We start from the raw sequence: 12,065 nt of genomic DNA on the forward strand, positions 1-12,065 counted from the left end.
AAAGCATTGCAAACGCCTCTCTCCCCTTCCCATCATTTGCCAAGCCCACAGCAGGCAGTACATTGATGTTTGCACAAGAGTTAAAAGTCAGCTCCTCCAATCTTGTTTTCCAGCCTCCCCTTGTGTAGCTCCTGCAGTCCCCTGATCTCTTTCTCCTTTACCCATTGCTCAGAGAAGCAGGCAGCACTTTAAATAGCAGTAGGAGGTATTGATTGGTTCAAATTTGGACTCAAATACAGACTTATAAAGATTTACTGGGGCGAGGATCAACAACCTATCCCATGGTGTTTATAAATAGCTTTCTTTTTCAAAAGAAGAAAATGTTTTATTTATAAATGTTACCATTCCATCTATTGTGATAAGGTAAGGTAATAGGATCGGCCGTACTTGTGTGAAAGTGGTTTTCTTAAGAGCTGTCTCAAATGTTCCTTGAAGAAATAGATCTGATTAAAATCCACAGACTATATACCAGTCAAAGCACTCAGGGAAAGAGGCATTTTTAGCAAATATTTGGAAAAAGGCAACATTGTTATGATCAAATACATCTAGAAATTGATTAGATGAGAAAAAAATAAAGCTTGCCTACACACAGCTTTTCTTTAACCTTTTCTTAGGAATGTGATATGGTGCTCGTGTCTTCAAAAGCTGGCTATGTGTGTGACCTTATGTAGTTTTATTATCCTTTCTATATGGAGATATTTCCTGTTTGTATAATATGGACATCAAGTTAACTGCTTTAATTGTGCAAAAGTTGCTCTGCTTTAGCACTGGAATGTATTCCAGCTTGGTTTTGCTAACTGTACATTGGTATAATTATGCTACTATTACTCTATGTGTAGTTTTGCTACCATTATTTTGGAATAATTTATCTTTTGTGCATAGATGTGATTTTGGGGATGTAACAAGTTTAACTCTGTCTAAATATATCACACAACTCTGGCCCAATTAAAGGCTGAGTGGTTGCTGAAATTATTATTTTAGGAGTAATAGAATACATGGAAAAAGTGCAGGGGGAGGGATCTTGCATTTATTTACGTAAAAAAGTATATATTAATAATTTTAGTAATACCTTACTTATAATCATTCATTCTAGAGTATTCAATTGGAATATTGGTTAATATAAACCTTGCAACTATTTTAATATATGCAAACATTTATTTGCCTTATGAGAATCAGTTACATAAACTGATAAAAGCACAGGCTATCTTACGTTTATGCTTAATAGTATTTTTTTAGAATGAAGGATAATTTTCAATAGTAATGAGTTTTGTTTTGCCTGGGAGCTGTAAAGGTTGCCCATTAAACACATATTTCTTCTATCTAATCTTAGTTTTCCCTGTGTTCATGAAAGCATGGGAGCTGGCATCAGATTTTTACAATATAATCTTCTTAGAAACTTCTCAGATTGGTTTGTGCACCCTCTGAAAGCAGCTGTGGGGCAAGGCCTGGAGCTGTCATGAACAGAAAACTCACCCCATCCCTGTCTCTTACTGCCTCTCTCTGTGTTTTGTCCCTCCCCAGTCCCAGAGCGCCTCTCCCAAGCAAAGGAAGCAGAGCGTCTTCACCCCACCTGCCCTCAAAGGTACTGTGCAGGTACTGTCTCTGCCCTGGCAGGGCTCGCTTGCTTTGCGCCGTGGCTTGGTGTCTTCCTTTGCAGAGGAAACGCTGGGTGTGAGCAATGGCTCTCTGCCCATGAGCAGCACAGCTATGAAAGCTTCATGCTTAGCCATCGCTGTTTTCACACTTTGAAGTGCCTGTCTGGCATTGTCCATCCACCTGATTGACCATCTATTTATCCTCACCACAGAATCTTGCAGCAGTGGCAATTTTGGTTTTTTTATTTTTTTAAAAAAAAGCTTCTTTTTTTTGCAAAGCCTCAATACTTTTATTAGTTTGGGATAACAGATAATTCCACCCCAAACATTGAAGAGGACTCCTAGAATACATATGTTTTAGCAGTTCTGGCTCCATACAGCCCTCTGTTTGCTATTTAAACCACTTCTATATGTTCTGCCCCCCTTGCCAGGCAGCTGTGAAAAGAATAGCTGAAGTTGTGGGCTGGGTATCTGATCATAGGAAGTGTAAAGCCTTCCTTGCGAAGACAAGGGGAAATGAGAAAGCTTGGTGAATGTTTAAAGTGCTTATGTGCTTTTCGGGAATGAACTTAAAAGCAGCAGGAGTATTAGCTGGGATCAGAACAGCTGCATTTAGGCCTTGTATCTCAAAAGACTGAACAGTTTGACTTGGCCATGCTTGCAGCAAAGCAAAACCTACAGTGATTCACCAGCACTTCAGCCTGACACTTTTCAGTGCAGGATTGTTTTCAGACTGCAGACCAAGAGCTATCCTACCAGGTGTCTCTTGAGAGATAATGAATAGCCTCAATTTCCATTCCTTCTGCTTAACATAATTTATTACCTGGCAATAAAAAGTAGGGCATCTGATTTGTTGTGTGAAATATTGCCACTGTCATTGGGTAATTTACCACATCAGGCAGTTCTAAGTATCTCATACTGTAGCTTTAGTTCTCGAGTACTTGTCTCAGCAACAGTTAAAATATCCCTCCGGTGCCACGCAAGCCTAAACTATCCGTTTGTCAAAATCATCTAAAGTTTGTGTACTGGATATTAGAAATAAGATTATTACAGTCAATTATAATAATACGTGGAAGGAAAAAGCTCTGCATGGGTACCAATAATACCTTTTGATCTCCACTGCTGTTTTATTTTGCTGTACAAGCCTAAACTAAATACTGTGCAAATGAAGTGCTCTGTGAAATGGGTCCTTATATCCCCTCTCAAGGGCTACAGCCTACTCAGTGTTACCTTTAATACCCTGCTGAGACCAAACCTGGCATAGATCGCTTCTACATCAACTTAACTCCCAGGGAACAGTAGGAAAGTAGGAAAGTAAGCGATTCAAGATGGATCACAACAAACCTGAAATATCTTGTAAATGGAACAAAGCAAAGCACAAAATGCCTCTCCTTGATACTTCAACACCCTAAACTACACAGTATTCCCAGATACACAGGTGGACTCCTGGAAGTTGATAACCCTTTCTGTAAACAGGCTGGATTGCTCCAGATTTACCATATTTTAACTGCCATAAATGCTATCCTTTTTATTCAAAAATTATTTGAAGTAGAAAAGTCATTATCCCTTCCTCTTCATTTTTAAGAAAACATGAATGTTATTTTGTTTAGACTAAGAGATTAGGAGGCAAACATGTAGCAATGTGAAATACACAATGCTATGAAAGCATTACTGAGAAATACAGAGGTTTTCTAATTATTCTGGTTTTATAGCAGTTGAAGATAGCAAGTATTCAGCAGTATTTTCTGAATAACAGGCTTCATAATTACACACTCTTCCCACAGCTTTGCATATGTTTATTTCCTGTGGGCTGTTTCTCCTTCAGTATATTCACAATATGGTCTTCAATATACAGTAAAGAATGAGATTCTGCATGCTGAGCCTCTCTCCTTTACAACGCCTTTGGCTGCTCTGTATTCTCCAGGGCTGTTATTAATGGAAGATGGGATAGATTGTAATCTGGTACCTTACATTTGAAGATGGAGATAATAAATCTCCATAAAACAGAACTTGTAGTGGAAAACAGGGACTAACATTTTCATTTGTTACTTTTCTCTGACATTTCAGTAGTTTTTAGCTGCTGTTAATTCGAAGTTCCCAGAAGTAAGACAAGCTCGCATGCAGGTGCAGAGCCTGGAAGACAAGACAGCAGCCACATGTGCAGAGCTGTGGGGGAGACAAGGGGCCATGGCACAAGTTCTGCTCTATGCTTGCAGCAGAAAGGTAGTCAAGAGAAACTGTAGGGAGAGTCGTGCTTCAGCCTGACTCCAAATCTCCAAGTAGCTCTTGAGATTATTATTTCTTCTTTGAACTGAAAATATTTTCGCTGCACTTCTTGCAAGTTCCTTGAAAGTGTTACAAAACTGTGTGAGAGAAGAGTTTCTTGTTTCATGAATTCATGGCTAAGCAAGAGAAAAAGCAAGAGTAAATGAAGCTGCATGTTGTGATTACAAACAAAATCAGAAATTGTTAACGTGGTTAAAATGAGTGGAACCAACATCAGATAATAGTGATGACCAGCTACAACACCAGAACCATAGTATGTGTTACGTGGAATATGCAAATACATGAAAATATCTGAAATAAATGAAAATACAGTCTTGCTGATGTCTTACATGTCATGGTAAATATATGAAGAAGAGCTTCTTAGTTAAATGCAGGCATATTTTTCCCCTCTTCCATAGCAGTCATGTAAACTGAAAATTAGCATTATTATTTATCTAACATTGCCCCCAGGTATTTTGGTTCCATCCATACAACTGCTTGCTCTAGCTCAACGCAGGTCTGTAGTTGCTGCAGCATGCTGTAGCAAACCCATGTGTCTGCAGAGACAGTGCTGTGTTATGGTGCAACAGGCAGGCTTTTATTACTATATACTTGTGTGTACTTTGGCTCCTGCTTTTATTTTCTAAATGAAAATGCACCAGAGTCCCTGCAGACGGAGCAAATAGCTGACTCATCTCAGAGCATTGTTCTTTTTACTGGAATACAGTGTGCTGGAAAAATCAATGTGAGAGCTATTGATTTAAGTGGTAATCTGGAGAGCAAATCAGACAGCAAACCAGATAACAGCTCAGCATGGCATTCTTGTTAGTATTATATTACCAAACTTAATGGATGTCAAAGAAGTTTTCCATTTTGCTTTCAAAAATATTTTTTTTCCTAACCTGGCCACACTAGTGTTTGTTAATTCCACACTCTTACATATCATGCAATTTTGGCAAAAGTCAGTATCTGAAGATTACATGAAATTAATCCATCATATTTTCAGTATGTTGTGATTACCTCTTTTCACATTGTTTTCTAGGTATAGAAACACTCTTAACTGAGGATTCATCACCTCTATTTCCCGTTTGTGTCACTTTTTCCTTCTGTTATTCTTGGGCTTTTATGTCTGAACTTGAAATTCTCTCATCCTTCTGTAAGTTCAGATGCTTTAATACACTAATCTTGAATCTCCATCACTTTTCTTTCATTTTAAGCTCCTCTTCTTCATGTGTTGAAGTTTGCTTGAACCTCCCTATGAAAAACAGTATAAAAACAACCAGAGGAAGGTTTCTCAGCTTGAAAAGTCACCAGTTTTACCTAGGGCAATCTTTTCCAGTCAATTTTTTTCTGTGTAAGGCCTGTTTCTCCTATTTACTAATTTGCTTCTCATTCTGTATGACAAAACCAAGAAAAATCCTTTGGTCTTTTTCGCCTGTACAAAGAAGTCCAACTGTTTTAGCACAAATATCCATCCATCTGTCCGTCCATCCATCCATCCATCCATCCATCCATCCATCCATCCATCCATCCATCCATCCACATAGCATACTTAGAGATATCTTCATTATTCTGGTTGGTGGGTTAGAGGATCCCCTGGAAGCTTTACTGGATTCTCACCCTTTTTCCCTCACACTCTCCTGAGAAGTCTGATTTGGGACGATAACCCTCCCAGGCTGAGAGGGACCAAGTGGAAGGCAGATTAGACTGCCAAGGCAGAAGCAGATTGCACTTATCTCAGGTAATGTTTGTTCCTTGGCCACTCATTACCACTAGATAATCAAAACATTTGAGTCTCAGAGCTACAACTCCAACTTTCCATCCAAAGGCATATTTTGTACAGAGGCAGGTTTCATTTTACCTAGATAGGCCCGTTTTGTTTGGCATATCAGATCATCCTCGAAAGGAAATGCAGACTGAAGTGTCAGGAAAAAAGGTTTACAAAGACAGTCTGAGCAGTTCCCAAACCTGCATCACTCCCTAGAGCTCCCAAGTCTCTGCATTATCTACCAGCTATAGCTATTAATACTAGCATCTATTTAAATACCATCAAGGTCTTCCTCAGTGAAGGAAGTGCCTTCCCAAGTGGTTTGAGGATTTCATTGAGTCTACTGGTGTGGGTGTGCTAGAGGTTAGGGAAATAGGAAACCTTCGCTCATCCTAGTTCACCCTGCAGGAGGCTATTTAGATCAGCATCAAGATCCTACTAATATCAGCAGGCTTTAAAGAAAGTTCTTGCAGCTTTCTATGTTCACTGGACCACCTTTGCAATTAGCTGCCATCAAATCATAATTAAAGTCTTTCCCCACAGAGGTGAAAGGTTTATTTGACTGTTTTCCCTCCCAGCCTTTTGGGAAATAGATCCTTTAAATTCCCCTCTTAATGTATTTTTTCTTTGCATAGAAACAAAGACTTTTTCTTGAGCTAGGCCCCAGCTACAACATTTTAAATGGAATTAAATCTCAGTTATTATAAATCTAAGGAATGTTCAAAGACATCATTTTGGTTTGACTCATTAAAACACCAGGACTCACTGGCTGTTCCCTAAGTGTTCAGACCCAGGGATTTGCTACATGCATAATTCTAGTATTTACAATGATGGTTGATATTAAATGAGCTCTTTCTAGCTTCTGCCATGAATTTCTGATGCTCAGCTTGTTTAGTGCCTGCTTGTTCTTCTCTCCAAAGGAAACAACATGCAGAATAAATGATTAAAATCATGATGTCCCTCCTGAAATATGTAATTTATTAGAAGCAATTAGTACAGTATGTGGCCGCCGTCCAAATCTGTAACCCCTTAGGCCAGCTTGATGATGTCTGATGCATCTCATTACTTTGTGACTGAAGGTTAACAAGGAACACAGATAGAGTCTGGAGACATAAAGGATTATTGTTAGTCTGGTAAGCACTGAGTTCAGAGCCCACGAGAATCACCACAGAACAAAAATCGCAGGCTAAATTTACTTCAAGTGGCAGAGGAATTAAGTTTGTAAGTCTTAAGCAGTGACTACAGAAACTTGCATCATTTTACAGGCTGCCCTCTTATATGGCAAACTGTGAAGAGCTTCTAGCATCAACTAAACATATCAGCATAAGAACAAGAAACATCATATTGCACTACAATGAAAAATACCATGTCTTCGTGTGATTTCTGCTTCATACATGGGCTTAAATTTAATTTTTAGGATATTAATATGAGCCACAATATAACACATCTTACACAGTTTTCTGAACATCAAGCCCAAGTTTGTAAAAATTAACACACCGAGCTCGTGCTCCCTCAGACTTATGTCTGAGGCTTTGGTTCAGGGTATTACATTTCCCCAATCTCTCCAATGAAGACAAAGCACCTACCATTTTTTTTAACATGATTGTACTGCACATGAGCCACAGGGCCAGAACAAGAGAAGGAGGTGGTTTTCAACTATCCTCTCAGTCCTGATAGTGTACTTCAGACCTCCTTGCTTTTCAGTAGGCTAAAGGGCTGTGATAAATACTGGGCAAATGGCTAGGACTTCTCCACAAAAGCAGGCACCATCCAGCAGCTGAAGCAAACCCCGAGGTCTGGGCTGCATCCTCCTCTAATCCATTAGCAGAGCTGTTGTGTTCATGGAGCAGCATCTTTTCTTTAGGCTGATGACACCCATTCTTCAATCCATTCCTTTTAAGTAGAAGATCTGTCTCAAGATGATGTTTCTTGGGTAACAGAAGGCAAAGCTCTGCCTCATTATTCATGCGTGCTGCTCTTGTTTGTTCATGTGTTGTGATGTAACAAAGAACCATCAGTGCATTTAGTTTCATGGGTGGGAGGTGCAAAACTGCCAGGACCTCCTGAAGCACCGGGAAAAGAAAAATCATGCTGCAGTCTTGTACCATTATGTTTTTTCCTTTTGCCTAACCAGGTCACAAAAGAAAGGTACAGCTTTGGTTTCAAAACTAGTTCTTCATTCATATACCGTTCTTACCCACATCTTAATCAGACTGCACCTAGATGCAACCACACCGCTTAATGTAGTAAGACCTTGAACAAATTTCCTGGCTATGGTACTGTTCTTTTTCAAGATGCTACCTTCCAGTGCTTGGTCTCTTTTTCTCACTCTCTCTACCGTCCTCTCTCCTTCCTCAGGCTTGTACAGTAGTATGATGATAGTAGATACATTTTTTTTAAAAAAAATTTAGCTAAATTAATTAGTGAATCACTGAGTTGGTGAATGGGATACATTAGATTGCTGCCATCTCAAGTTCAGTTGGCTGCTGCTGTTCTGCTACTGCCCAAAAAGTTGGCAGACACCACCGCAGTCTGTATTTAATTTCTTACTGTTGGCAGCTTTGAATATGTTTCATTTCACACAGCTGGCGGCTTCTGCTTCAAAATGTCTCTGGCCTTGGCTGCAATAAATACCACAGTACCATTAGAGAGACTGAGGTGTTCAGTGGAGATTAAGTTTGACATCTGCTCTACAGCAAAACTGGGATGTTTGTGTTATAACTTGTCATCTGCCACTATTACCTGCAGTGTGAAAATGAAAAGATTGTGCTGAGCACTAATATTGGTCCCTAAATCACCACATGTGGTTTAAGGGCCTGATCCAACATGGACCAAAGTTTAGGGGAGTATTTCCACTGACTTCACTTGGTTCAGCATGAAGTCCACACATCTAATAGTTCTTTCTAATCTTCATGCAATGAATGCTAAATTGGCCTCTTTTTAAGGGTATGACTTTATTTTTATGATAGAAGGGTAATTTACAACATCCATGAAACAGCATTTATGACTTGAAAATAGTGTTATTAAGCAGTGTTGTACTAAATATAGAGCTATGTAAACATCACAGTATTATTAATTGCTTCTAAGAGTAACAGACAACATTAAAAAGTCAACCTTTTAAGAGATAACATCATAAAGTTTTATAGAAAGAGAATGTGGGACACTTAGTACTTATTTTAAAACATAAAGTAGAAAGCCCAGGAAGGGCAACATGTGTTGTTCTGGTTACTTTATATCATAAGACATCTTTATAGTGAAATTCCAAAGATTTTGGCAGTGTTGTGCTCTGAATTGAAACAGCTTTTGAAGAAAAGATAATATTTTTGTAGGAGAAGATGTAAGGCTCTTATGAAGCCAGTCATTCAGAAGGACATTAAAATTTATTTCCTGGCCTTAGCTGTGTGCTCTATGCTGGAGGTGAACAACCAAGCCACACAGCAGACCCTGACTCCAGCAAGTCCTGTTGTAATAAATAATAATTTCCCCTTTGTTTTTTCTCAAGCATTTAAAATCCTGAATTTTATCCCAAGAAAGATGACCAGATGAAGGCCTAGATTACATGGGAGCAGGCCCTGCCTGCCCGTACGACTGCTCCTGTTCAGCATTTGACACCTCCTGGGCTCTTGGACAGGAGCTGCAGGATCATGCATACAGTGGGGGAAGTGTATTTGTCAGGTCCTCACCACTCCTTGGCTCTGTGCCACGAATCAGCCCCACTGGGGAGAGCACGCTCCTGCTACGGCACTGCCAGGGGCTCTGGCATGTGGGAAGACACTGGAGGAGCTCGCTCAGTTTATATTGGGGTCTTCTGGAGATAGAGACTGGTACAGGGTAATGAAAAGTACACAGGTATAACTACAGAGGTACCTCTCTAAGTAATATTTTTCCAAAAAGCCTTTGTAGAATGTGGGCTTGTGTCTCATTTAAAAGCATTAAAAGAAAAGCCTTCCCTGTATTTGTATCTAACTGTGTATTTCAACAGTTCCTCTAAGTGTATTGATGTCTCCTTTCCAGAAAGTCAGATTTCACTTACAAAAATCTTCACCCCCAAAAGGCAAAGCTGTCAAAAGACAACATGACAAGCTAGAGGCAAGCCCAAGGTTCATAGTGAATTTGATAGCGTGAATGGCACTACCGTGCACTGAGCAGTGACTGGTACAGTAAAATCATCCCACGACTTTCCAGCTAAGACTCCATCAACTGTGCTGGCGCTTGCAAGCATGTGTAAGTAGGCACAGGCTCTCAGCCCATCAGCAGAGCTCCCTCAACCATCACGCACTTCTGGGATCAGGGCTGGGAGGTTTGAAAATGCAACCATTTCCTTGAGAGCAGATCCTACCCGCAAGCTGCTCTTCCAGGGGAAGTAGCTTGACATTAGTTATTTTACTTTCTACCATAAGGTTTCACTCTGACCCAAGTAAATGTCCAAGTAGTGTTAGCTTTGTGCTATCTGTCCCTGAACAATGTGGTCCTTATTTCTGCAGTTAGACCAAAATAAGGCTAAGAGAAAACATGCTTCTGATTCTCAGGGACCATCTGTGTTGGGTTTCTTGTGGTAGGGATGTTGTCTGATTTTTTTTATGGATTGATTTTTTTTCCTTTTGAAGTGGGTGCCTATTAGGCCAAATTTATTGAAAAGCAAAAATTTTGTAAAGAAGGCCATGTGGTTCTCCTCCCTTCCATAATTTCTCCCTTCCTTCACCCCTTGGGATGCGACATTGCCCAGTTTAGCAGGAACACAGAGTTCCCAAAACCATCCACCAGAGCTTTGGCATGGGGACAAGAACATAAGCAGCCTGAAGATTTCAACCACATCCTTTCAGGCCCACAGCTAGGACTGAACACTGACATGAATTATGTGTGTGAATGTGACCAGAAAAACACAGGAAATACTGCAGCAAGCATATGGATCTGAAAAGGGATTAGTTTTCCTGCAAGCTGCACAGGCCAGAAGGATGTTGTTTAAAAAGCTCTCATCTGGTGTAGCTGCTAATTTTTCTTGCAACAGTAGGAGGATTTTTCAGGTTTTTCAGTACTCACCCAGCCTGTGAACCAACATTATTCCATGAGTCTTTTATAGCCAGAGAAGATTGTCAGCAGTCTAAAGAGTAACTAATTCTGAGTATACTTTTAAAGGAATTGTGGGATCTAATGACCACTCAGAAGCAAAAAAAGAAACCTAAAATATTTGTTCTCAGCTCAAGGTGCACACACAGCAAGAAGGACCTGTAAACACATGTCTGGTAAACCCTGGAAATGGTGCAGGTTTTTGTGGCACTTGCTACGGTGGCATCTGTCTGTTGGCAGGGCCACCGGACACACCAGACCCGCACTTTTACATGGAAAGCAGCTGGCAGGGCATAGGAAACCCATGCACGCCTACCCAGCGTAGCTGGGACTGTGTCCAGTTTGAGACATTACGCTCAAGAAAGATGAGGCCAGTTGAATAGAGGCGAGCTGGAGGCAGCGAAAACACCCCTGAAGGGAGGGGCTGCATGACCCAGCCGGCAGAGCAAGTGGCTGCCTGTATCCCGAAATAACAGCATAACCACAGGCTAGCCTTCTCCTCCAAAGGCAAAGGTAGGAAGCAGGTTTTCCCTTTTCTTTCAAAAATTAGGAGAAATTATGTAATTTCAGCTTTCAAGCTCCTTGCAAGCCCCAAGAAAGCAGTTATTAAAAAAGTCAATGGGATTTTTGGCATGCAAGCTCCCCCTGGTGACACGTAGGAGTAGTTCCTTACCACTAGTTCTGGTGAATTACTAAATGCTTTTTTCTAAAGCACGTTGGAAATAGGCAAGTAAGGTAATAAGAGAAAGAGTAGAACTATATTAAAGTCCGACTGCAATTTATAATTTCCAACTAATCTCTGTTAGGCTATTACTGCATTTCAGCTGCATGCCAGCAGTTTTCCCCAAATCCCTGGAGGGATCCCTGACTTTTCTTCAAACTCACTCCTAGCAAGATCAAAAGTAAGAACAGTGTTAAAAATAATATTTACAGAATCTATGACTCTGATACAAATACGCCTAAGCCTTTACAGAAGAGTCTACCTTTTCTGTACTTTGTCTGTATTTTCCACAATGAAATCGACTAAATTGATACTCTTTCTCCTAGATCGCTGTTTATGCTTTCCAGAAAAATTGAGGGCAATACTTGTTTTCAGGCTCTGCCTGTTAACAAGTGCCAGATAGTGTGCTTCCATGGTGTAATTACATTCTGGTTGTACTGAATGCTGGCTCTGGGGTATTTTGATGCCTCAGGCAAACCAGAAGAGGTAGGTTTCTCACAAGCTCAAGTCACTCACAGAATAAAGAGCCACTAAAGATTTTGCCCCTGATGTTTTGCTGCCCATGGCAACTGCATAGTGAGACTGGTTGTATCTACTGTAATGCAAATACTTTGTGGTGACTGCATTTTATGCTGAATAACTGATTCCT

The 12,065-nt window shown here is 40.2% G+C and overlaps 1 protein-coding gene across 1 annotated transcript in view; it reads left to right on the forward strand.

The window, feature by feature from the left end:
* Positions 1-12,065, forward strand: part of PPP1R1C (protein phosphatase 1 regulatory inhibitor subunit 1C) — a 59,501-nt gene that overhangs the window by 26,075 nt on the left and 21,361 nt on the right. Inside the window, exon 4 of the mRNA XM_075093656.1 lies at positions 1,522-1,582. Within this exon, the coding sequence (XP_074949757.1) occupies positions 1,522-1,582 (61 nt within the window). The remainder of the gene's footprint in view (positions 1-1,521; positions 1,583-12,065) is intronic.

This window comes from Phalacrocorax aristotelis, chromosome 5 (genome assembly GCF_949628215.1).
Source record: "Phalacrocorax aristotelis chromosome 5, bGulAri2.1, whole genome shotgun sequence".
Lineage (NCBI taxonomy): Eukaryota > Metazoa > Chordata > Aves > Suliformes > Phalacrocoracidae > Phalacrocorax > Phalacrocorax aristotelis.